At 37.8% G+C, this 26,735-nt stretch overlaps 1 protein-coding gene across 1 annotated transcript in view; it reads left to right on the top strand.

The window, feature by feature from the left end:
- Window positions 1-4,457: 4,457 nt before the first annotated feature.
- Window positions 4,458-26,735, top strand: part of AQR (aquarius intron-binding spliceosomal factor) — a 55,248-nt gene continuing 32,970 nt past the window's right edge. The window contains exons 1-17 of the mRNA XM_054198729.1: window positions 4,458-4,631; window positions 5,511-5,567; window positions 6,738-6,778; window positions 7,789-7,824; window positions 9,105-9,225; window positions 11,106-11,246; window positions 12,863-12,931; window positions 13,455-13,555; window positions 14,232-14,308; window positions 15,560-15,624; window positions 17,592-17,708; window positions 18,678-18,791; window positions 19,634-19,737; window positions 20,557-20,659; window positions 21,749-21,869; window positions 24,918-25,059; window positions 25,828-26,006. Of these exons, the coding sequence (XP_054054704.1) occupies window positions 4,548-4,631; window positions 5,511-5,567; window positions 6,738-6,778; window positions 7,789-7,824; window positions 9,105-9,225; window positions 11,106-11,246; window positions 12,863-12,931; window positions 13,455-13,555; window positions 14,232-14,308; window positions 15,560-15,624; window positions 17,592-17,708; window positions 18,678-18,791; window positions 19,634-19,737; window positions 20,557-20,659; window positions 21,749-21,869; window positions 24,918-25,059; window positions 25,828-26,006 (1,672 nt within the window). The 5' untranslated portion in view covers window positions 4,458-4,547. The remainder of the gene's footprint in view (window positions 4,632-5,510; window positions 5,568-6,737; window positions 6,779-7,788; window positions 7,825-9,104; window positions 9,226-11,105; window positions 11,247-12,862; window positions 12,932-13,454; window positions 13,556-14,231; window positions 14,309-15,559; window positions 15,625-17,591; window positions 17,709-18,677; window positions 18,792-19,633; window positions 19,738-20,556; window positions 20,660-21,748; window positions 21,870-24,917; window positions 25,060-25,827; window positions 26,007-26,735) is intronic.

Here is a 26,735-nt window from a genome sequence, read left to right as displayed (position 1 = left end):
TACAGCAGCGAGATACATCCCACATATCTAGGCCTCTGTCCTGAGAAGCACAGTTCTATTAAAAATCACCTGGACCACCTTGATATTTTTAAGTTGTGCACAGGGAAAGCACAATTCAGCCATCTGCCTCTAGGACTTAATGTGTGTTTGACTTTCTGCATACAGAATATTGCTGTCAGAACAATCACACTTTGTTCACTTTGTAAAAAAGTAATGGAGACTTCCCTTCACCTCTGAGTTATGTACCACAATGTCCGAGAAACACTAAGAGTATTCAACATACATAGAAAAGAGTAAAAACTACTGTTGTAAGCAGAAGTACAGCCACATTCAATGATTTTGGAAGGAAGAGGCCCCTGCATCTCTATCAAGAAGTAACGCAGGCCAAAGACTTAGCCTTGATCACGCACTGGAGCTTCAGGCCTAGCTTGAAATTGTACCGGTGGACCAGCAGGAAAATAACCTCTGGGTGGGAAAGCATGGAGCAGTAGGACAACGCTGCCAGTGAGCCGCTTTTCCATTTCATCAGAGCGGTGTTAGCATGCCCTCAGCTATGAGGGAACAGAGTCCCCACCCTGGCAAGAAGGTTTCGATATCTTCAATTCCATCTTATGTTAGGAGAACCTCCGCCACCTCTGCTCCCCCAGTGACAGGAGTTCAGGCAATAGTAGAGTTGTGATAGTAGCCATCCCCCCGTTGTTCCAGATCAAAGAGCAAGGAGAAATTGCTGCTGCTCTACTGCAGTGACCAGGCTGAGGCACATGGGGAATCATCTGTCCCTAACACAGTGTTTCCTTGGAGGAGGACAAGTCAGCGGATGCCTGTTCATAATTTTGAAGGAACCTGATGACTGGAATGGGTAAGGTAAGGCCATTTTGCAACCTGAGCGCAGTGCTGCTATTTATTACCCGTGTTGGAACAAAGCTTTCCAACCAGAGTTTACATAGGTGAACACAGTATCCATACGGAGTCTGCCTCTCTCAGTGCAGGGTTTCTTTATGTCTAAGAGGCTGAAAGATAAAGGATTCAAAGGATAAATCTCTCTGGGTGAAAGAGAAACAGTAAAAAGTGAAACAACTTTTATATTAGCAGTATGTAGCTGCTGAATCAGGTTTCACTGGTCATGTCTCACTGGAGACACTAAAACAATAACAAGCCTTAAAGTCAATTAATACTAGAAATCCTTAGAGATTAATTGTTTGGTTTTCATTGCTAGAAATTAATTATTTCTGTGACTCCTGGTAGAACCTAAAATAATTTAAAAGGTAGACAGGCCAGAATCAACCTGTGCTAATTATCACTAGATACTTCCTGACCCACCGATACTGTATTCCAGAGCGTATCATTGAGATAAAAGCAGTGGCCAGCTTATTGATGACCTTGGCTTGTACCATTTGCAAAAAAGAGGAGAAAAGCATATTTTTCCTGGCTGCAATAATATAGAAGGGCAGGCATCCAAAACAAGAAGAGCTAATTAAGCAAGAAAGCCGCATTGAATATAAATTGACCAGGACTGTATGCAGCCTAGAAATGAATAATAGTCTTGAAAATCGCATCTACTCAAATGTGTGACTTCTTAAATAATACATGTCTTCATGAATGAATTAACAGATTTTTGAAGAGAAAGAATATTTGATTTTCTTGGCGTGTTAAGTCAATGAGTACAGCAAGATGGAGAACTTCACAGAAGGCTGTGGGGATGACGGGGTGCAGGGTTTTATTTTTCCCCTGACTACAAAGCAGTTTGGGGTGGAAAGTGACAGACGCGCCTCCACTCTGGGGAAAACTGAGTGTAGCGTTTGAGAGACCAGTCTTAACACAGTTGTGAGCTGGGGTGAGAGTCGCAGATGGGGACATGGGTACAGCACTGGGTGTCATTATGCCTGGTCTCACCACAGCTCCTCTTAAAAGGTTCAGCTGCTCTTGAGGCTTGAAAGAAATGTATTTTGCCAAAGCACTAATTTATACTGTTGCTATTTATTTGTAGTCCTACTATCATAGCAGTCTGTAACTAAACAATAGCCCTTATAGAGAAATATTTAATGCATTATTTACGGGGAGGAGATATTTTTTATCATTGTATTTGACGTTGCCACAGAGCGATGTAATCATATTGCCTCACATTAGGCATCTAATATTAGTTTCCAATATCAGAAGCTTGTTCAGAAAATGAGTCAGAGCACTTAAATTAGTTCTGATTTGCCCTCTGGAAGGATCTCTATCACCACATTGACTGTAGGGAAGTTTAAGACAACTAACCTCCTCACTGGGACACCCAAATGCCAAAAGTTAGATAAACATGGCTTCCTCCTTCTGCTTCCATAGCTTTGATATCATATGGAAATTTGTGGGTTTTGACACATGCCTGATGATCTGTCAATCATAAGCAGAGGTCAGAAGGTTTAAGTTAGCCTTGCAAGGGCATTCTAGAAAATTTACCAAGTCCAAAATCTATTTGCCTGACTAGTTTTTGGCATGGTAATAATTCCAAAAAAATATCACCTCGTAGGCAACACTTGAGCATGTGATTAGAAAAGAAATTTAAGGTCATCAATTACTGTCACCTCTGATCCCAAGAAATCATCATAGTCTCTAAGTGTCCCATGGTCCACCTTAAACACAAGTCAAACTTTTGGCTCCTGTCTGAAAGCCAATTTTAGAAGCTTTCATATTTTCAGCCTATATTTATAGCTAACAAACTTATATTCCTTTGTCCTTTTTCATCACTGATTTGTATCTTCAATACTTCCTTCCCTCCCTGCCATTTATCCCTCTAGTCCACTTATGGGTAGTAAAAGTACTTTTTTTTTTTTTTTCCCCACCAACCTCACAGGCTGCTATATTTCTACTTATTCTGATACATGCAAACGTTAAGCTATGTATGTTGATTCCTGAGGCGGTCAAATATAGAACCACCTAATTGTGGAAGGTAGGTTGGAGAGGACACCGTAAGCAAAGTTATCAGCTACGGTGCACCAACATGCTAATATGTCTCAGACAGCCTGCTCAGAGCTTAGGTAGATTCCCCTTGTATTTTCTACACCTGTGCATGGATGCAAGCGCTAGCAGTTGTACTAAGTGATGGAGAAAGGGCAGACACCAAAAGGGGTAGTTATATTTGCATAGATTTCGATAAACCTAAGTCAATCACGAAGCTGCAACCTCTAGGTTGATTAACTTAAATTGAAGCATCTTAATATAGTGATTTTTATCACAATTTAAGTGTTAGACAGGGTACATTGGTTTAAGTGTATTTTAACTGCTTTGCATTTTTCATCAAATACAGAGCTCTCTGAAGATTTCTATCATCAGACAAGACAGTGCTCAACCCTTGTTATTTACAGGATTTATTGCAGGTACTTTTGTAACTTTTTGATTTTGCTAGTTTTCATAGTAAAAACTTAAATTTTCTGGATCATTTAAAGCAAAGGCATACAATAGGCATATTTATTTGAATGCAGCCATTGTCTGATCCTATCCGAGGTACTGTCATTACTTTTTCCATTCCCATTGTACATTCTAATTCAACTTCAAAAAGAATATTTAGTTTAACCTCTGCTTGAAGAAATGAAATGGAGATCACCTTGATATCAAAACAAAGGAGGTCATATTCACACAGACTTCAATGGTATCTGCCTGGAAGTTTAAAGTACTCAAATGGCTGGTGCTGGATAATGAGCACAGAAACAAAGCACTGTAACTTCTCTGGGGAGTCTGTTAATTTCCTCCTTAATTAATCTGTTTACAAAATAGAATGAGTTAATTGCGAACCATTCTAAATCATTACAAAATTGTTGGCTTATGTAAGGGTGTAATTTTTCCCTCTTACCTTTGCCTCTCCTCTCCTCCACAGATTTCCCCCATTATGGGGACATGTGTCAGGCTGAGCTACGCTCAGATCTCGGTGGCATTTGTTTGATGTTACTACGAGTGGGTCTTTTCCACAGTAGATGGACAAAAACCTTTGCGCAAAGTGACAAATAACTGATAAAACACAAGGAGTCACCCTATTTACACAGCACTTGAAGTGTGACGGGAAAAGCAACCTGGCGCGTTAACTGCCTCCCTCTTCTTTTATGGCTTTTACAGGCTCCTGAACAGCTCCTTGAGGTGCTCCTTGCCAAGGACGGCCGAGCCTAGCTGGGGGGGGGGGGGGGCGCGCGCTACCGGAGCCGGCCCCGGGGACAGGCCTTGGCAGCGACCGCCGGAACGCGGCCCTTAGGAGCCCCTCACCGCCTGGGGGGTGGGCAGGGCGGGAACAGGGGGGTGAGAAGCCCCTCACCGCCCCGGTGGTTGGCGTGGGTGTAAGCTCCGCGCCCGCCAGCAGCAGGGACAGGGAAGGGGCGGCAGGAGGCGCGGCGGCGCCGCGCCGCCTCGCCTCGCCCCGCCCCGCCCCGCCCCTCCCCGCGGCCGCTCTAGCGCTCCTCGCCCCGGAAGCGCTTCCCCTCTCCGCTGCTCCTTACCCGGAGGCTGTTTCCGCTCGGCCTCCGCGGCGGGCCCGAGCTGAGGGCGGCCGTGTGTGCCCGGCAGCTCGAGGCGGCCTCACCATGGCGGCGCCGGCGTCCTCGGCCCCGCCGAAGAAGATCGTGGCGCCCACCGTGTCGCAGATCAACGCGGAGTACGTGACCCAGGTAAGGCCGGGCGGGGGAGCGGGCCCGGGGGAGGTCTCTGGGCCTGGAAAGGCGCCTCGGTGTTTAAATGGCCTTTGCGGTCCGTGGGTGTTAAGGAAAGGGTCCTGCTTTGTGGTGAGTGAGGAGGGATTTAACGTCCGTGTTACACGTGAAAGAGTATGTGCCCCCAACCTTTCCAGACTGTAGAGATTTACAGGAGCAGCACTGCAAAATAAATCGTGCTTGTTACGGTACGTGAAAAGTTGCTGACAGTTTCTTGTAGCTGAACATTTCAAGTGTTTTTATACAAGTGTTCATTTTTTTTATTTATTTTTTTTTTTGTGCTGGAAATGCTGCTTTGCGCTTATTCTTCCACGGCATAAAGTGGGTTAGGCAGCTCTTGCTACCATAGCTCAGGAGTTTTTGGTGAAGCAATGCCTACAGTGAATAGCCTTAAAATATTAGGCCTGTATACGTAGCCTCTAGTTCTTTGTGAAATTCCTCAATGTAATCATTTGTAGTCTGGGGTTTGCAGTCCTTGAAAGATCATGGTATATTTCTGATGTAGAAGTAACTTAGAAAGTAGAAGAAACTAGAAAGTAAGGCTAGAAGTAACTTAAGAAAAAAACTTGTTCATCATATGGCAGTCATCGCATCTGAAATTTTTACAGAGAATCACACATCTTTTGGAAAAGGTTTAGACATAAAACCGTAGATGGTTGAAAAGCATTGTTGCTGGGAAGACATAATTTTGTTACCCATAGTTACCATAAGCTGAAATTAAGCAAGATGCTAATGAAATGAAGTTTGAGGATGGGATCTGTTATACAATTATTGTATTGCTACAACTGAAAATGTATATATTTAACCTTTTTTTATTATTATTTTCCCCCCATACAGTTAGCAAATAAATACTGGGCTCCACATGTGAAGAAAAAATTGTCTTTTGATTCAAAGGTAAATACTGGAATTGTGTTGGGGTGTCAAAGAATGAGGATCAACCCTTTTCGGTTGTGACAATGTCTGATGGTGCTTATTTAGTTAAGAATACAGGAGAATACCTGGAAGGTCAACACTTGCTTAACACACTGTAATTATAAATTGTTTATTATGTATTTGTAGTTATGAAGGTGTGCTATAGCAGTGTAGTTCTTCTGTATGCTATTGTTAAGTTTATTTTGGCCAATAACTTATGAGATGAAAAGATTTTTGAGCATCTGCTTTGAGGTTAAAAGATTTTTGAGGAGGGACAGCTTCTAGAAATCAAAGAATGATGAAAGATGCAGGTATTACTGAACTGTGTATTTCTTCCTAGAAGTTTCTTCAGAGAGTTTTGAGCAGACAACTTTAGTGCTGTTCTAGTGGATATTTGTGTTTTGAATGTTTAATGTTTGGCCTGATTTGGCCTGTTTGGTTTTGTATTTTCTGTAGTGCGGGGTTCTTAAATGTTAGGTTTCTTTCCCTTGTGGGTATTTGGCTAAATCTCCCTTTCCAGCCTCAGTTTACTCACTCTCTTTGTAGTATTGGTGATAGCAATTGTCTGTGATTGTTAAAACTAGGATGTACATAAGCATCTGAATTATCTCTGTGTCCTTTGATGTCAATGTGTGCCTATCACAGCAGGTAGCACAGATTCTTTCATTCCTGTGGGAAAGACTAGGTAAAAGTGTCTGGATTTGGTTAAGTGTCAGTTGAAAGAAACAGTGACTACAGATGACTAAGTTGATGCAGACTTGGCTCTTGAAGACTGTTCTTTAAATTCAACAGTAAGCCAAAGATTAACAATAAAAAGGTTTGCATATCTGTTTGACTTCAATATAAAAATCTCAGTGCGGTGTAGGTTATTCCTTCAGAATAATTTCAATGAAAGTCCTATGAATTCTCTTATCATTGTGTGCTTTTCCCTAAGTTGATTCACTTTCTCTGTGAGAATGTATGTCCATGAAGCTTTTGGACTCTTCAGAGCTGAGACATAATTGTTATGACATTTTTGATCAAGTAGCAGTAAGCAGAGAGTAATTAATTCAGAGTAACATTTGAGTGCATACAGTATCTTAATGCATTTTTAATCACTTTATGAAGTATATAAAATTCTTAACCATTTTTTTGAAATATTCTTTCCTATAGGTTATTGAAGATGTATATACAAAAGAAATTGTCAGGTCAAAGTAAGTACACAAGTCACTTTCACGTATAAACAAGCGTTCCAACATTATCTGCCTTGAAGTGGTTTCTGGTGTTTCACAGAGTATTTAAAAATGTGTTAACATGTTGAAAACAGATGAAAATGACTCAAATGCATTTGAGCCATTTAATCGTTATGGTATTTCAAAGTATGAATGGGGCAAAAAGATGAGCTCATAATTCTTAAATGTGATGGTTGGACATGATATTGTTTGATTCCTCGATCTGGTAGCCTGTTGTATTTTATGTTGGTTTTGTTGTGATGATTATAGAAGGCTGGTCCCTTCTTTTGTCACCAAAGTATGTAAAGAAGAAGAACCAGTTGAGGAGTGTGCTGCCTCTAGCTTTTCGCTCTTTCCCTAATTAATGTTACCAGGTTTATAAAGGGCAAGTCTCATTTCAGTGAATTCCAATGTTTGATGGGGGAGACAAAGAATTCAAGGTAAACTGCATTCTGCAGCTGTGTGTATGGAAAAGAGCTGTGTGTATGGAAAAGAATTGTAACTGTAGCTGTTTGGAGCTTTTCAGGGGAAGTTTGAGCTCTGAAGATAAATCTGTTTATGTTTCCTTTATGGAAGTAATCTAAGAATTGCCATACAGGATCAGAGCAAGCTTCCATTTCCGGTGACTAAGAAGAAATAGCATTGTGAACTGATTAAATATGTAGTTGTAGTTTTCCAGAAGACATTCTCAGCTTCTAGCAGTTTATGTCTTCAAGGCTGTTGAAAGCAGTGTTTTCATATTTAAAAGATCTAGATGTTTTTTTATGTGAATTTGATTGCTTAATGGATCTGCGCAAACTTCAGCTTTCACAGTGCTACAGCAGTTGCTTCTGCATTCAAGTGGTTGCTCTTGCATGGAAATGGGGGGGCAGAAATGATTCCTAGATGTTTATACAGGTTTCGTTATGTAACAAATTTAGGAAAAATTAGCCATTTTCCATGTGTATGGGAGGCTTTTTCCCTGTGTTAATTGATTATTTTTTCCTTTTTAGGTTTGCTATTAGAAAGATAATGCTTCTTGAATTCAGGTAAGCTAATTGGAGTGACGTTTTAAGTAATTTTTTCGTAGGAACCTGTAAAGATGAGAAGCAAGTGTGGGGTAGTGAGTGACGTTGAAGGTAGTACTCACTTGTTCGTACTTACTAAAGCCTTGGATTGCGTACCTAGGAAAATTAAGTGAGGAGAGCTTAATTTGAGGAGGAAATAGTTTCATAAGCATACACATTCTGGCTGAGCTCCCAGGAAGCGGAAATCCCTGTCTGACCATTATTGAGCCTTTTGTTTCTGATTACATACAAATTCTCACTGCGTTTTTTCACCACCATCTCTGGTACTTGTCTTATCTGAAATTAGTGAAGTAGCTTGCTGTAAGACATCGGAAAAGTAAGCTGTGGATAGAAGTAAATACGTAAAACTGAGTTGGCTCATGAGGGGCCAACTGAATGTCAGAGCAGGCATTGAGAGGAAGGGATGGTTGAGCAGCTTGTTTAGGAAGAAACAAGACTTTTCACTTTCTGGTGGCCGTTGTTGAAGTAGCACAAGGTGCAACTACACTGTTGAATATGGTGGATTTAGGGATTGCTGCCTCAGGAGTAACTATCCTGCATAGCTTCAAGAGGAAGTTAAAGGAGGGAGGCAGTTGCTTGTCCAAATAGCCTCTTATCTCTAAGATCTAATTTTAAGAGTTTCTTCCGTGAGAAATGTGCCATATTAATGAAGAAGAAATGCTCATTGCTGGGTAGCTATTTTCTGGTGTCCAATAATTTTTTTCACCTTCTTGAAAATACCTAATCACTCCTCTAATATTCAATGTTTTATTTTAGGTGCACACTGTAATGTAATATTTTTATTGCCATTATATGATTAGAAGCTTAAAATCTCTCTAGATGATTCCTATTTTTTTTACAAGGAAACATTGTCCTTTGTGTCTTAAGCTAGGATATGCAGCATGTAACGTTCTTTAGGGAAGTGAAGTTTTTTTGGGTTTTTTTTTTTCTCTGTTTGGAAAATCCACATGAATTCATGTTCTGACTTTGTATTGAGCTGTGGCTGCTTGTTACATTTGAAAACCCTCTGGTGAATGTGTCTTCCTGATAAGAAATTCATCTGTTTCTTGTAGCAGTTACTGAGTCTAACAAGTTTTGCTGCAGTGACCTAGGTGAGAGGTAACTTCAGGAACTACTCACAAACTATAAAGATGGCTTTAAGGAGAAGGAGGAAAAAACCCCTGAGGAGAACTGCTCTTTCAAATGAGTGACAGATTATGTGGGTGGCAGCAACTAATGAAATACTCTTTGTCTCTTCACAGCCAGTACCTTGAAAATTACCTATGGATGAATTATTCTCCAGAGGTGTCCAGTAAGGCATATTTAATGTCAATCTGCTGTATGGTGAATGAGAAGTTCAGAGAGAATGTCCCTGCGTGGGAGGTAACCAATTTCAATTACAGCTAGAATTGTCTTTGATCCGCAAGTTGCAGCTTTTGCTGTGTGCTCACTTATACTGACAGAAGGTAGCAAAGCTTGTAGTGTTAAAAGTAAATGGTACCTCAGCTGGAATGTTTCATATAGTGTTTTAAAGTGTGTGTTCTTTACAGAGAAAGCAATGGAAGGCCAAAAAGTCGCCTCATTCCTTCTGGAATTTCTTTGTTCTGCTGTGTGATGCCTCTACATAATCGGCAGCATTTGGTTTTTTGGTGCTTGACAAGTCAGGCATTGGCAGAGAAATTCTTGCTCTGATATTGAAAGAAAAAAGGATTTTTATAGCTGTGGAGGAAAGAAAGCACCACTGGAAGTCTAATGTATTATCCAATAGTGTCTTGCTTAAAACCTGTGAATATGCTTTTGTAGCTTTCTTCCGTGAGATTTTATACTAACATAATATCTTACTCTGCTTCCTTGTGTACTGTTCGGTTTTTTTTTTTCTGTAATAATAGGTTTAGAAATGATTCAGTGTTTCTACAAACTGTCCAGTTCTCAGGCCATTTCAACAGCATGACCCTAGTTAGAAATTCCATGCAAGCATTATTTCAGAAGCATACTTAGTCCGATAGCAGTGCCATTGCTTCAGTGCTGGAAGATCACAAAGGATTAATAACTTGCTCATATGATGTCTGTGCCTTTTTTTGTTCTGAATGCAAAATGACAGGTGCATGTTACTTTCCAGGCAGCTTAGTTAAATTTGTTATTTGGTATGTGGCTGCCCTTGTAAGGAAACCATTTTATTTCCACAATTATGTGGTTTATGTTTTTCTGGCTTAGATAGCTGAATGGGAGTTCCACAACTGTAATTAATCTCTGGTAGGTTTTACCTGCTCATTTCTTGCAGATCACTAAACAGCTGCCATAGATTTTGGCCAAAATCTACCAATCTTGTTCTAACCTGTGTCATTTTAGAATCATAGAATCATTTAGGTCAGAAAAAGACCCTTGGGATCATCAAGTCCAACCATCAACCCCACTCTACAAAGTTCTCCCCTACACCATATCCCCTAACACCGCATCTAAATGAGTCTTAAACACATCCAGGGATGGCGACTCCACCACCTCCCTGGGCAGCCTGTTCCAGTGTCTGACCACTCTTTCTGTGAAGAAATTTTTTCCTAACGTTCAGTCTAAACCTACCCTGTTGCAGTTTAAAGCCATTCCCTCTTGTTCTATCGCTCATTACCTGTGAGAAGAGACCAGCACCAACCTCTCTACAGTGTCCTTTCAAGTAGTTGTAGAGAGTGAGGGGGTCTCCCCTCAGCCTCCTCTTCCTCAAACTAAACAGTCCCAGCTCCTTCAATCGCTCCTCATAAGATTTATTCTCCAGGCCCTTCACCAGCTTCGTTGCCCTCCTCTGCACTTGCTCCAGCACCTGTCTCGTATCGAGGTGCCCAGAACTGGACACAATACTCAAGGTGTGGCCTCACCAGTGCTGAGTACAGGGGGACAATCACCTCCCTGCTTCTGCTGGTCACAATATAATTTACAGTAATTCTGTGTGATCACCAGTTGAACGTTCCCACAACACAATCCACTCCACTTGTGCTTCTTGTTCAGTTTGTCCTATGCATCACCTGTGTTAGACTGCGCAAAAGGCAGGAGTCCCACTAAGAGCATTCCCATAGTGTGAGGATCCGTGATCAGGAGGATATCATTACTTTGTTTTGTTTGTGCTGCCTGGTGATAATAAATGAAAAAGAGAAAAAAATTCTTCCTTCTATAGATTTAAATGGGTTTAGAGAACTTAAGCCATGTTATGTGAATGAAGATTAAAATGATTTGTATCAACCTGACTCAAAATCAACTTCCTCTTCTACTCCTAGACATTCAAAAAAAACCCAGAACACTTTCCCTTCTTTTTCAAATGCATACTGGAAGCATCGCTGGTTGAAAATGACAGTGAATACTCTCTGCATGAACAGACAGTCCTGCTTCTTTTCCTTGATCACTGCTTCAATAGTTTGGTATGTTAAAATTAACTGTAGTACTTTGAGTGTGTTTATGCTGTTCTGTGTGAATAGGTGTTTATTTTGAGCAATTTCTTCTTACAAGACAGATGAAGCAAAATTCCCATTTCAGGAAGAAGATGGTACCGGAGGACTTTTGCCCCTCTTTTTGACTCTTGCTTTTTCTCTCTCATCACGTTTGCATTTCTCTGACACAAGGTCATAAAAGATAACTCGAAATTGGAGGATTGGCACTTACGGTAATTCAAAGGCATATATTCAGACAAATTTTAAATGGTGGTTAAAAAATGTATTTATATTTGAAAAGGTGCTTTACACTTAAAAGCAGGTTACTTACTACTGCACTCTTTTTAGTTTGGCTGGCAAATTGCACAAAATTATTTCCATTAGCTATTGAGAAAGACAGTAATTTTTTTCACTTTTGAAACCAGGTTTAGATAGTATTTCTATCTGCACTTCTCTCGAGTTAGTTTTAAGAAAGCATTGGAGCAACTTGTGTTCTCAATCTATAGTAAAAACACAGTTATAGATCCTAATTAGCAAGTGTGGAGAATAATTTAAAATCATCTGTTATATGAAACAGTACTCTGTTACCTTTCTTGCTACAGGGCTTTGTCTTTACTTCTACACAGGATGTATCAGTCCAAATCAGGGTCCGCACAAATAAAGAACAAAATCATGTCTTGCAGACAAAACAACTGAGGAAGTGTATGATTTGATTTTTGGAATTAGGAGTGATTATGGGAGCCGGTAGTCATCATGAACCTTATGCATATAGTTTATTGACGTAGTATTTTTCTGTAGTGACCATGGTACGACAGATCTTCACTGCAGAGAATCCTGTTTGCAGAGCATGTTTCTCAGAAAACATGATATGGAAGCCAGTAAAAAAATGCTTGTAAAAGCATACTGCTATTTGAAGCTGCAGTTCTTCGTGAAATGCAGAAGAGGGTAGTCACAGTAGTGCTTTAAGTACGGAGCACCAAAGTGTTAAGTTTCAGAATGCTGCAAATAGAGTAATTGTCCATGAAGACATATTTAAGATGTTAATGGAAGTTTTTCAGCAGTTTAGGAAAGAAAGAAAACTTTGTGGATCCAGATCATGGGTAGAGTTGGAGAGAGAACATTTGAAACAACAGTTGAAATTACATGAATTAGAGATGAAATTAACGATTTCAGATTATGGGAAGAGTGTAGATGAAGTTGGAAAAACTTGATAAACAAAGGGCTTCAGGAGAGAACAAATAGAGTAAAAACAAGTAGAGAAAACAGAGTAAGAAAATTCAGTTCAAGAACAAGAAACGACTGAAGAAGAAAGAGCAGTTCCAGTCAGCTTCTATGATAAAAATGCTTACATGGACGGGGCCCCTGCTTAAGTGTTAAGAACTGACAGAATCCATGAGAAGAATCTGAAACGCAAAAGTCATCAACAGTTTTAAGTGTTACTGGGTAGGGCTATTGTGCAGTTTCCTGTTAGGAAATTGTGAAACCTAACACAAGAACATACGTATTTTTGTCAAATGATAATGTACACTGATGTATTTTGTAAGACAAGCACATCAGAAAACATAAGAGTTACAGACAGAAAATGTTTTTTTTTAACTTTCTAACAGGAAGTGGATTTGATCAGAAGTCAGGTGCAGCAGCTCATCTCCTTACCGATGTGGATGGCTCTACAACCTGTAAGCATAATACTGTAAACTGGCAAAGCAATCTTCTAGGCATTATGCAAGTCCTGGAAAGTGAATTCTTATGGAATACTATTATGGAAGTCTAATATTTAAAGCTGCCTGCACTGCTATGGAATTATATTTTTGTGTGCTTGGTAAAATCCTCTTTACTGTGTGTTGCAAATTTCCATGTAATTGTAATTATTAAATAATTAAGTAATTTTTCGTAAAACTAAGCTTTGTTGCTTATAGCTTCTTCAAGCTATGATTTGTAGACAAGGCCATGAGATCACAGCAGCTGGGGAATGGAGCTGACATCTAGCCATGGCTAGACTCTTTCTAGCGGTACTGCGTTCTTGTTTTGCAGGGATACTTGCTGAGATTAGTCTGAGTCAGCTTTTCAGTTTGTTATGTATTTTTATATATATTTGTTCGTTATATGTTTTTTTCTTTTTTAATAAGAAGACTGGCTTATTTTTTTACCTTTTGTGAAAACAAGAATTCTTGGTGACTGTATAACATTTTCACATTTCAGAAACGGTTGGAACAAGAGCTGAAAAAGACACCAAAACTAAGAAAATTCTGGAATCTAATAAAGAAAAACGATGAGAAAATGGATGAGGAGACAAGAATGCGGTATGTTACAGAAACCGTTTTTCCTGTTAAGCCCAAACCCCTTAATGCATCCATGTGTTTCAGCTAAAATAAATTATTTCAATGAAAAAAAGTGTTTTTTAAAAAAAACTATGAAGATGGCAAATAAAGATTGATCATATGCGGTCTCCCAGCAACTGTTTTGTTTTCCAGTAGTCTTTATGCAAACTACTGTTACAGAACTAATATTTTATTTGATCAGTGAATTTGTGATACCAAATCTTGAAACTAAAGGATGAAAGCCGTAAGAGAAAATTCATGTAGTCACGCGTATTTTTTCATGACCTTTAGCAGATGTTCATCTCTTAAGCAAATAGCTTATGCAAGTATTTGAATAAATTTGTGTGTATCTCGCCAAAGTTAAGTGTTTCAATACTTTTGTGTTGCAGTGTGGTAAGGTGTAGGTGGTGACATACTTCTGCTCTTTGACTCAGTAGAAGTATAGGTTGTTAATGAGTTCTGTGCCTAAAAATGTAGACTCTGCTAATCTGTCTGCCTGAGTGCAGAAAGAAAAGCTATCATCTAAACAGTTTGGGTGTGTTTCAAAGCACCATTATATAAATTTCAAAGCAGCTAACTTTGTATTAGTGAAAGATATGATGCACTTCTAGTCTGCATTTAAGGAATATTAATGCTTTTGTCATATGTCTGATTTTAGAGCATATCAGGAGAGAAGATTTCTTTCACAGCTCATCCAGAAATTCATTTCTGTGCTAAAATCAATACCTGTCTCAGGTAACTGTGGTTCTTATGTTACTTTGTTATCTGGTAATCTGTCTTAAATATTTTTCTGTTGCTGAACCAACTACTCTCTAGGATACCAACCTGAGATTGGTGACCTTATTTAGATGGAAGTTTAGTGAAATCCATGCCTGTCTGCATGGATTTCTTGTCAAAATTATGTTCAAGTCTGTATATGCTTTAAAAATTAAATAGCAGAAAGCTACTTTAAACCTCTTCTGCTTCTGTTCAGTATGGACTTAATAAAGAAAATATTTCTGGGTACTGATATTCTTTGTTATGTGCTTACAGTCTTCTTACAGCATTAAAGCATTTCATATGTACTTAGATGCCTTGTTAAACAGGTGGTATAAATGCATATCATAAGGCTCTATTCTGTCAGTATCATTGATTTATGGCAAGAACAAAAGCCTAAGTAAAGTGAAATTCTGTAAGATTTGACTGCTCTTGATTTATAAGTCATTGTGACAAGCAAAATTATATGCTTGCCTGATTTAGAAAGGAAATGTGTTTGTACAGGGAGGTGTTAGCCTTTTGACAAAAAAGGCTTATTATACTCTAAGTACAGCACAATTTGGGTGAAATCACTTCCCAGAGTGCTGCTTTTCCTCTTAAACTCTTAGCAAACTTCAGCTTTTAACTGAGCTGTAAGGCAAAATTCTGTGTATTGTGGCTTCCTCAGAAAGGATACCTATCCTGTCTGTTTTCCCAAATATGCAAGACCTGAAGATTTACATTAACAGTTCTTTGGAGACTTTAGGAAATAGATATTCATTAAAGCAGACTTAGTGTTGTGTTTTGACATTATTCTAAAGGCTCCTTAGTAGTCACCACTGAATACCTTTGAATGTTGTCAAGGCCTTTTGTACACACCTTGATTGCAGCTTTTAAATAGGTATTTTTGAGTACCCAGAGTTAAAAGTTCTTAAGAAGCTTAGCAGGCCATTGGTATCTTCTGGAAGTGTGCATTTTTGTACGTCACATTGTTGTTTTTTTACAGAGTGGATAAAATCACTCTTGAAACTCTGGTTCCATTGCTTTCTTGTATCCAAAAATTTTCTGGTTTGAAATGAAGGATTGTGTCAGAAAAAGAGAAGAATGTGCTAGTTAACTTTTTAATCTTGTTAAAAGTAAAATGCTGATAATATTAGTAGCATTTATTACATTTTTAAAGAATAGTTCAAGTACAAATGTATTGTGATGTGGATCAATTGTAAAAAGAAATTTATTTTTTTTCCTGTCTAGGTCCTATTTCTATGGACAAAGTTCATTATTGTGAGAGATTCATTGAACTTATGCTAGATCTTGAGGTAAGTTATTCAATTGTTTCAACCTGTTACCAGGTGTACTTTTCTGTTTTAAATGTGTAAAGTCATTATTGCAGCCTTATTCCAATTAGCAGATGGTTATGTCACCATTGTGCATATGGTTGCTTAATAGTGGGTTTCCATCTGTAAATAGGGAGTTGTAGCAGTGCATCCACCTTGGGAACTGACTAGTAATGTTTATAAATCAGATGAACTGTTAGAGAAAGCTAGGATCCTAAATTGCTCAGTGAAGAAGACTTTCTTAATTGGTGCAGTGCTAATAATTCTGGCAATTGATGGAAATGTGTGATGCTTTGATCTGCTAGGAATAACCCAGAAGTATTCTTCCCAGTGCATAATAGGTCACCTAAAGTATCTTTTGTGTTCGTAGTGTAGTGGTGTAGGGTATAGTCCCAGAAAGCATTGGTAGTTCTGAAATGCAAACTGTTTCTGTTTGACTAGAATTCATTATTTAGAAGTAACAGTTCTGCTGATCTAGGTTTGTTACAGAATAATAGGAGGGCAAGCGAGGTTCTGTGAAATTTTTCAGTAGGTACTGAGAAAGTGGGACAATTTTAAGCTTTGCAGTAGCATAATTAAGAATAAAAGATATTAATTCACAATGTATCACCTGAGTAGCAACTTATTTAAAGTAACTTCAGATTTAGAAGACATTCTGAAATAAGACAGAGTTTTCTGAAACGGTAAGCACAGGGAGCTTTAAAATGGCTTGATCTTGAACTCATACGAGCTGACTGTCCTCAGCTAAATCACTGAAGAAGCCTGTGCTTGTAGGTGCAATAGAATGAATTCTTTAAGTTACAGCTTGTTTTCTTATGGGTATAATACACCCTCATAAGAGAAAATTTGTATTTGAAGGTAAACTGAAGTCTGGCTGTTAGCCAAGGTGCTTAGAGGCAGTACATTTGATGTTGGTTCTTGCTAGGTATTACAGGAAGGTTAAAACTCAGTTCATGAAGCCTGTTTAAATAACTGGAAAATGCAAATGAGAAATTATCTGTAAATCCAAGTCTTTTTGCCTCGGTAGCATGCACTGTGTTCAGGGGCTCTTTTTACCTATGTTGATGCCTTTTTCATAATATTTGTTTCATATTAAAGTGAAATAAAGACTTCGTAAAGACTGCCATCAAAACTTGGTGATTTGATAGCTTGAAAGGAGTGACTCCGTGGAAAGTTCTTATGGTTTTCTGAGTTTGTTTTTTGTAATTACTGTGCAGGACAATGGATGTTTTCTACTACAGATTCTTTTATTTTCTTTGTCTTAGTTCTAAACACCATGTTGATGCTTTTTGGCTTTCTAAATTTAGTCTGTAGATTCTACTGAGAACAACTAATTTTTCTCTTGAATTGTTGAGGTGTCCTACTGTATGCTGTTGAGCAGTTGCTACATATAGCAGCTTAAGGGTATTTACATTGAGAAGAAATGACCTGTTTTGTTTACAAAAAAATTCTTAGACCTAATTTGAGTATCTTACAAAGGATAGAAGATACCATACCATATTTTGAAGAAACACTGTTTGCAGTCTTGAGAAAGACATGTTTAAAATTAATGAAATTAGTATATAAAACAAAAATTTAAACCTATGTTGCAGTACTTTGACATATCTTTTGTAGCACACAGTCATTATGTAGACACTTGGTAGTACAACAATTGCTTTATTTTATTTACTTTTATTACTGGCAGGATGCAATCTCGCTAATGGCAGGTTTGTGCGGTGTTCCCAGTCCTATGAAAAGCTGTGTTCATAGCAGCCTACCTGCATAAAACCAGTGTCTTGGTGTACGTAAATGCTGCTTTAATATGAGAACCTCTGTTAGTGTATTAGATATGTAAATAACTGTGCAGCAATCTATCTTGATACACCTTCTTGAAATGGAACATAATGAGAAACCAGGATTTCTTCCATTTTGAAGGATTGCATGTACTAACATGAGGTTGTTTACGGCAGGCTTTGCTTCCCACACGGCGCTGGTTTAATACAGTGTTGGATGACTCCCATCTTGTTGTCCACTGTTACCTGTCCAGTCTTGCTAAAAGAGAGAAGGAAGGTCATCTCTTTTGCCAGGTGAGATACAAAGTTGGTGAAAATAACTTTTTCATTCCGATGCAGCTCTGAATACTGCAGTTGTTTTGTTTTATATTTGTTTGTTAAGGCAGGTTTTTCTGATGGATGCAAACTACATGTTTATTTAAATCCTTTCAGACCATAGTTCTTTCTTACCTGTACCTGTGTGTGTGACTGCTCTTACATTTCTGGCTCTGTTTTTGAGCGAGCAGTTCTTAAAAGCACAACCTAGAAGACAGTGCAACTTCTGGTGTGCTTTACCCCACATATTGCAGAAGCTGTCACCAGTGCATTCTTCTGTGCTTCGTTTTGACCTCAGACTGTTCTATAATGCAGCAGTTTTTCCACTACTGTCCTTCAGTTTACTCAGTCATAGACAGTATAGTGTTTTTTATGGCAGGATCTGAGGACCTCTCCCCTTTCTTGCATCTCAGCTGCTTTTCCTGCTGCTTGCTGTCCCCTGTCTCTGGCATTTGTTCAGTTTCTCTGAGGGTCAGTATTGATGGAACACAAAGCCAGCAGCACGTCTGAATAATTTTATTCTTCTGAGTTAATCTCATTGAAAGGTAGCATGAATTCCAGAGCTGGCATCAGAGGGGGCAGTAGGGAGCAAGACTGCTGCCTTTTGATAGGAGCAAGCCAGAAGTTGGGTTCAGTGTCTCGGTGAACCTCTGGCTGAGTCACCTTAGTGCAGCTAGTTTGAGTTTCAAGTCCTAGTAGGTAAAAGAAACCACATTGATTGTGGTCTGTGCTGTAATTTCTGTGGCTTGCAGATGAGATACCTAGGCAAAATTATTTTGTGCAGCAGCCAAGTATAAAATTTAGGTACCACTCCTTAGTCCATTTCTTCAAGAATTTTGAGGAGCACTTGTTTTGTGCATGGAGCCCAGATTCGTCCTGTTGTGGTTTTTGTTTGTGGTAGGGCGTCTCTTATTGTTAATCCACTAATGTATATGGATGATGTCTCAGCTTTTAGATATGCTTAAATTCTACACTGGCTTTGAAATCAACGATCAGACTGGAAACGCTCTGACAGAGAATGAGATGACAACAATTCACTATGACAGAATTACTTCTTTACAGGTAGGCAGACAAAAAAGTGCCATCTTACGGGAGGGAAGGATTTGGTGGTGGTGTTTTAATCTAATTTGCATCTGGTATAGATATCAAATATTTTGCAAAATAAACCTCTTATTTTTCATTTTCATTTTTTTATTTTTGTAACTCAATAGAGTTACAGCAATAGTTTTAACTTGACTTTCTATACCATACCAAATACACTTAACGCTTCAGTGTTATGTGTGTCACTGTAACTAAGTAATATGCTTCAGCAAAAGATCACCACTTTTGCTTTGATACTGTAGAGGTGAACTGCTCCCATTAAATCTGTTCAGAAGGGAAAATTAAGTGCTGTAGGAACTTAACTTATGATTATGCAGTAGGTGGCACCATTTCTTCAAGATCAGCGCGCACATATGGTACCAATAGTGGTCCCTTTTACATGAGAGGCAAAATGAAAATTCACATTACTAGTAGTCATATAAATATAGTTATACTTTTCAGAATTTTAACCATTGGTTTAAAAAAAAATAAATCAAGGAGGCATGGTTAAATTAAACATGTTTTTCTTAGTTGTCTGCAAGGCTACATGTCTGCCCCCATTACGTTTTATTTCAATGACAGAACAAATGCTGATAGAAAGGTGTATAAAAAAAGATACTGTGTTGGAAGCACAGGACTGACAAATAGGAGGTACTAATAAAATGGAGAGTTCACCTGGTTTTTAGTTCTACCCTGGTAGCGTCCACAGGGTGCTGTGTGTTCTGAATTGGAGGAAGCTATGCTTTTGTATAAATATTTGGATTGTTATTAAATGGTTTCATTAATATGCCTACATTGAGTTTCTGGGCATGGGTCTTTTGTAGAGGGCAGCATTTGCGCATTTCCCGGAGTTATATGACTTCGCACTCTCAAATGTAGCTGCAGTAGATACCCGTGATTCACTGGTGAAATTTTTTGGACCCCTTAGGTAAGATACCAAAATGAAATTTAACATGAGATTGAAATTCTTTGTTCTCAGTATGCTTTAATTAATGAATTTCTAGCCATTTTTCTTTCTGACTTCTCATGTGACTTCTGACGTCTTTGTGACTTGTCATGGTGCCTTTACATCTGCTGAAATAGGGAGACAAGACTTTGCATCCACTAGTAGTGAAGTACTAGAATTCCAGTGTAAGAAAGATTTGTGTGTTTTCCTTTATTCTAATGAATGTGAGAAAGCACTCATTTTCTGGAAAGTAGCTAGCTACTTAGAGTAATTGTAGCAGTAATTAACTTACAGTAGTTAACCTCTAACCTTTTTAACTTGGCCTTTTTTTACTCTGTTCTGTAAAAAAGCTACAACAGAAATCATAAAAGTATACCACCGGGTTAGCTGTACTGTATTGTAAATGCTGTGATTAAAAGGATAACAGTCTGTATTTTCACAAAGGCAGTATGTGCTCAGTTTTTTGGTTCTGTTTTCAAGTACATGTCTTGAAACAATAAATATTGACACCTTGCTGTGTTTATTGTGGATGGGTAGTTCATCTTACACCTGTGGCCGATCACACTTCACGTATGGAAGTGCTTTAGAGCACCTTGTAATAATTCCAAAAATACATATTTTAAATATCTCTTCACTTAAAATACTGGTCTGTAATTGCCGGTCTTTGATGAAATTCACAGTTGTAGTTGTTTGGTTTTTTTTTTTTTTTAAGGAAAACAAAATAAAAAATTTGCCATAAGTGCTTTCTCTCATGTTTCAGTGTCAGTGACACAAGCTTCTGTCTTTCCTTCTGCTGTGCAGCTCAAACGTTCTCCACCAGGTGGCATCGTACCTCTGCCTCCTGCCGCCCCTGCCCGATGGGGAAGACTCCAGCTACGAAAAGGAGTTTCTGCTGGAGTTGCTGGTAAAACCATAATTCATATTGCTTGTATTTCTTCATTGCAAACTCAAGATACAGCTAAATGTAGCAGGTACACCGCAGTAAAGTAGCCGTTTAGGACCTTTTGCTGAACCACCTGTGAACCACTGCAGTGTTATAGTAGTAAACCGCATGCTAAGATGAGGTTTAATACCATGTAAATTAAGTATTTGAAAATGTTTATTTATAAATGTAGTTTCCCTGAGAAACTATTATGTGTGTGTTTGGTGTAACTGTAAAGGTCAGTAAGCGGAGTCTCAGCAGCAGTGTTTGAGGAGTTCTGGAAAAGTTGTTGCTCTTTGTGTAGTAACCTGTTTGTCCCCTTTAAAACAAAAAAAATCTGCTAAAGTAGACCTAGAATATTCAGTACCTGCTTGGTTCTTCAAGCCCATTTGAAATACCATTTGGTGCACAAATGTTTCATTGGATATTCAGTATATAATGATATTACTGTAGGCTTCTAATCTGGTACCAGTATTAGAATGGCATAGCTGTTTTTTTTAAATCTTTATTGTAGGCTTTTTTTGTGGTTGTTGATTTCTTTAAAAATTGTTCACATAGTTTCCTAAGATTTAGATGGTCGGAATATGATGCTTATGGATGCCATGAAAGAAATATTTGTTCAGGTGACGTATTGTAGTGTTGAATGCATTTTTTTTTTTCTCCCAAAGAGGGAATTGAACTAGCTGTTGAATCAGCAGTGTTACTTAGCTATTGACCGTATGTTTAACGGAAAGCAAAATAAATTTCATTTGAAGTTGATTCTCTGCTAAGCCTTAGCTGTATATTTTCAGTTCTGCTGTGCCGTTTTTGGTCTGCTGAGTAGCCAAATGATTGTTTGACTTCAGTACCATGACCGATAGTTGGGCTATATGCTTGTTCATCTTCTGATGTCACTGTGTACATTTATTTATATTTAATTAAAAAAAACCCACAAAACAAACCCAAAACTAATTAAAAGAGTCAAAATGGCAAGTGACCACCAGCAATCTTATGGATTAATGTGTATGTTTCAAAAATAGCTTTATTGTCCCTTTTTGAGTTACGGAAATTTAAAAAGCATGCTTTCTTTAGGTTTCCCGTCATGAGCGACGAATATCTCAAATTCAGCAACTCAACCAGATGCCTCTCTATCCCACAGAGAAGATTATTTGGGATGAAAATATTGTACCAACTGAGTATTATTCTGGAGAAGGTATGATTAGTAGTTCAGTAAATGCCGAACAGGGCAGTAAGTGCTGCAAAAAAAGCAGTTGTAATGTCTATGTTCATTCTGTCTTCAGAATTTATATATGCAGTACTTTGGCATATTCTAGCATCTTAGAGTAAGGTCGGCATTTTTTGAGTTATGAAATCGGGAACTCTGGGATTAAATTGTTAGCAAATTTATAGTGAATTTAAAGAAAAATCCTAAGGCCCATGTTTACACAAAGACACACTCTTGCTTCGAATCTGGGTAACAAATGTGCCATGCAACCAGCTGTGGCACAGATAGCTACTGTAAGGTGAAACAGGTTGTAAACACTCATCAGAAAAGCTTTTGTCTGTACTTTGCTCTTCAGTATGTTCAAGAAAGCCTTTTTAAAATTAAAAACAGGAGTGATGATGGGAAGAAATTAACACTAATTAAAAACAGGAGTGATGATGGGAAGAAATTAACACTAATTATCTTAGTCTTTTATTTCAAGGGAGAAGTGTACACGTAGAGTGCATACACTGCCTTTCAGTGACGTAGTCAAAATGTAGTGTTCGTGCTCATGATCAAGGAAGCAAACTGCAGGTATTGCAAATAAGGAATTATGTAATTTTAAGCTTTGCAGTACACAGCATGTATATTTTTGTCTAACTACTTTAAAAAAAACCCTTTTTTTGGTGTGGATCATGAGAATTTTCATTATGAATGTGAAAATTTTAATTTGGAATGTGGAAATTCCAAATAATTGGAATAAGTATGTCTTCAAAGACTAGTATAAAGTATGTTTCTGGTTTGAGCAGTGAGTGTTCTGTTCCATCCTCCATGTAGTTTTGATTCAGTCTTTTTTTGGTGTAGATATAAGCCCTAAGTTCAGATGCTTAGCATAAGTTCATTTTTTGAGATAAATTCTCTGTGAACCAGTATTAATGAGAAAAAAGAAATTCTTGAAATTTGACCCCTTTAAATAAGGCAGGGCTATACGAAACAGAGTATCTTTTTCTGAACACATATGATACGAATGCCATCTAGAGATCTGTCCAAGAAGAGATGAAGTACTGATGTTTAGTGTGATGCAAGTAGTTAAAAGCCTAACCAGATTCTTCTGAACAATAGGTCTCCTGATGGGGGTTTATCCTTTAAAAAAAAAAAAAGCGCAACAAAAAACAGACCAAAAAAAAAACAGACCAAAAAAAACCAAACCAAAACAAAAAAAACCCACCCAAAAAAACCACACACACAAAAAAAACCCCTGAAACAGGATGATTGCTGTAATTTCTAGGAAATTATTAAACCAAGATTTTTAAATTTTTTTTTATTTCAGTAAACAACACATAGGTTGCTGTAATACTCTGGAACATTTAGGTTTTATATGCAAGTCAAGGTAGCTTTACTGTCATTCAGACTGTATTGAAAGGCTGACTTTGCAGTATTTGAATTTGTTCGGGCACAGTGTGTGTATTCTGTGTTTTATTAGCCAGATATATTAATCACAATATATGTGTTATTGCGAGAGGGAGGGAAGGAGAAAGAGCAGCTCATCACACCTGTTTCTGTACTGTTTTGTGACTTTTTAATAATGCGTTAAAGAAATTTTATTAATGGTGGAATGTAATTTTGGCAAGTAACAATGGTTGCTAGTGGAAGTGTTTTCTCCTGTGGTGAACTCTTTTGCTGTTATTATCTGTGTATTGATAGCACTGTTGTGATTCATTTCTGTTGCTGTCACAGTGCTACAACTATTTTTCTATTTTACTTCTAAGTTTCAGTTAACACTTTCTCTTTTTGATCTCCATGTATTCTCCATCCCTGATTTCAAACAAGACAGTTCCGTTTTCATCTTGGGGTTCGGTTTTTTGTGTTCTTAAAAGTAGCTAAATTCTTTTGTATAAAACTTAAAGAGTAATTTAGCCCAAGAAAAACAGGCGTATTGGTTTTGGTTTTTTGTGGGGGTTTTTTTGGTTTTTTTTTTGTTTGTTTGTTTGTTTTTGGTTTGTTTTTTTTTTTAAATGAGGGAAGAAGAATATCTGTCTGATAAATGCTGTGCAGCCTTAAAGAGGTGTTGCTTCAGGCCCTGCCCTTTGTGCATATAACTGGCTTTACAGGACGGGGTTTATTACTTGGCGTTGGGAAATGTGTTAAAGTATTTTATCACCATGAGGCTTTCCAGAATAGAAATCACTGTGTTGTGTCGCCTTTCTTCACTGCCATTGTATCTCAATGCGTGTGAAAGCCATTATGTAGTACATATACCAGTGAAAGGTTTCAAGGATAATATTGCAAGTTACAAAAGCCTGATGCCTTCGTAGGATTAAAGCATAGGTGTCAAACTGTAACTTTAGTCCAGAAATGTTAAATGAGTAACGTATAAGAATCTTTATTATGGAAAATTTGCATCTAAGACTACCCTGAAGCTATGGAAACTTTAGGACCTGCCTAGGACTTTTAATACTCATTGTGTAGTTAGATCTAATCCTCCCATGTTTTTCATTCTCATTAAAAAAATAAATCTATAACAGTAGCAGAAACTTGTGTATTAACATTTTATTTCTTGGCTTAAAACTTTTTTCTACGTTAATAGTTTTCATGGCTTCTAGTAAACATAAAGGATTGGAATTGGGGGACTGTTGGATAATGCACTGTTTTTATTAGATAATGAGCCTTTTTCAGTATTATTTAATGCTTTATTAATTGTTGAATTCGCAAAGTACTGTTATTTTGCCCTGCATTTGGTTTTTCTAAAATCAATTTTGCCGTAGTCTGAATACAGGGAAGGATTCAGTCTTTAAATAGTTCGCTGTATGACTGGCAGAAGGATGAAAATTCCTTTAATTTTGTGCAGGTTCATTTAAAGAAAACCTGAAAAATCTGTGATTTTTAGTGGTGTATATTTATAAAAGGAGTAGTTCTTAGAATCTCCCAGGATAACAGCTATGGTAGTTACAGAATAATGTGTGTATGTATTTATGAATTTGTAGAACCAATATATTAATTAATCTTCTTTTTGTTTATCCATCAAATACCCCTTCCCTTCCACCCTTACCCCCTCAGGCTGTCTTGCACTTCCCAAATTGAATCTGCAGTTTCTGACTCTTCATGACTACCTGCTGAGGAACTTCAATCTTTTCCGGTTAGAGTCTACCTACGAGATCAGACAGGACATTGAAGATAGTGTCAGTAGGATGAAACCATGGTAATATTTATTAACTGATGCAAACCGGTCGGTTGAGTTTCAGTTGTCACCAGCGTGCATTCAGAATGAATAACTGATACTGTGTATGTAATAAATACACAGTAACAAGTGTATTTTAAATTACTGCATAGATACTGTGTTTCATGCTAACTTCTTCCATAAGGTGTTGCCATCCTGTGGGATGATTTTGTAAGGTTGTGTTGATATGTATCCCTGTAGTTGTGTTAAGACAGTCTGTTGGATGCTAACAACCAACTTTTGTTGTGTTAAGACAGATGATTTAGTTTTCTAAAAGTGCTAAGCCTTGTCTGACATTACAAAATCTGGAAGCTTTACCACCGACTCTTCTGGTTCTACTGAGTATTCTTGAATTTGCCTTCTGCCACATTTTGATCCTCTATAGATTTCAAGGGCTCGTTTGGTGTGGTATCTCTTATATTTGGTAGCTGCTTTTTGTTATCGTCCCTTTTTCTTCTCTTTCTGCGAGTTATTTTTTTTCTTTATAATGCCAGCATAAGTTGCCTTTGTTTGTTGAAATATAAGAATAAGTTGGATCACGTTATGCTTCAGTTCTAAAATGCAGGATTATATGCATGTACTTCAGTAGCATGTAAAAACAAAACTTCTACATTTGTCTTAGAGCTGACTGTGAGTGAAATTGTTTCACAGTTTAAAAAAACAACTGAATTTGTTATCAGGTGATGACTAACAAAACTTTGGGGGGGTTGTTCATTTTTTTTTTTTGGTTGGTTTTTTTTTTTTTTTTAGGTTATCGGAATACGGAGGTGTGGTCTTTGGTGGATGGGCTAGGATGGCACAACCCATTGTCTCTTTCACAGTGGTAGAGGTGGCAAAGCCCAATATTGGTGAAAACTGGCCCATGCGAGTACGAGCAGATGTTACAATTAATTTGAATGTCCGAGATAGCATCAAAGATGAATGGGAAGGTATTTACATTCTTTGAAATAAGATGCTCAAAATAGGTGCTCATCAAAATACACTTTGATGTAATCTTATTTGTAAGAAAGGTGGTTTTTATCCAAGATACAGATTTTCCAATCTTAATACACTGTTTAAAAATCATATTACTCAAATTCCAAGTCTAAGAAGATTATACTTTCCTAAAATAAAGATCAAAATTATTAAAGTATATACATGTCCATTGGGAACAGAACATTTACTAATTCAGATTCATGTCGTTCAGTTTGTAACTGTAAAATTCTGCCTTTAACAGGGAATGTGGAAAAGTAACTTAGCATTTTAAATGAATATGTATGCTAATACTGTCATATTGAAAGAGTAGTGGAGAATGTAGTGTCTCTCTCACATACAAGTGAAGAGGACAGATTTTGATTTAATTCAAACCAGTGCATTTTAGTAGTTTTCAGTATATTTGAATATTATTAGGAAGTGCTGTCTGTACCAAATACTGTTTCTTACAGGTATCCACAGGGGACACTTCTTTTGCTTGGGGAATTGAACTTTAGTTGACTGTGTTGGCAAGTGGCATAGAAGCATGTACTTGTACTTGGATTATCAGTAAATGTCACTCCCTTCTCTTTTGCTAGAGAAGCTTGTTAAATGTGCTGGAGCTGCACAGTGTGATTACAGGTCACGTAGCACAAATGCTAGAGCTGGAGTGTGTGTTAAATAAGCAGATACAAGTTTGGGAATGT

The sequence above is a fragment of the Rissa tridactyla genome, chromosome 4 (assembly GCF_028500815.1).
Source record: "Rissa tridactyla isolate bRisTri1 chromosome 4, bRisTri1.patW.cur.20221130, whole genome shotgun sequence".
In the NCBI taxonomy this organism is placed as follows: domain Eukaryota; kingdom Metazoa; phylum Chordata; class Aves; order Charadriiformes; family Laridae; genus Rissa; species Rissa tridactyla.
Note: the sequence above shows the minus strand (reverse complement) of the source record. Positions and strands in the feature narration are given on the sequence as shown.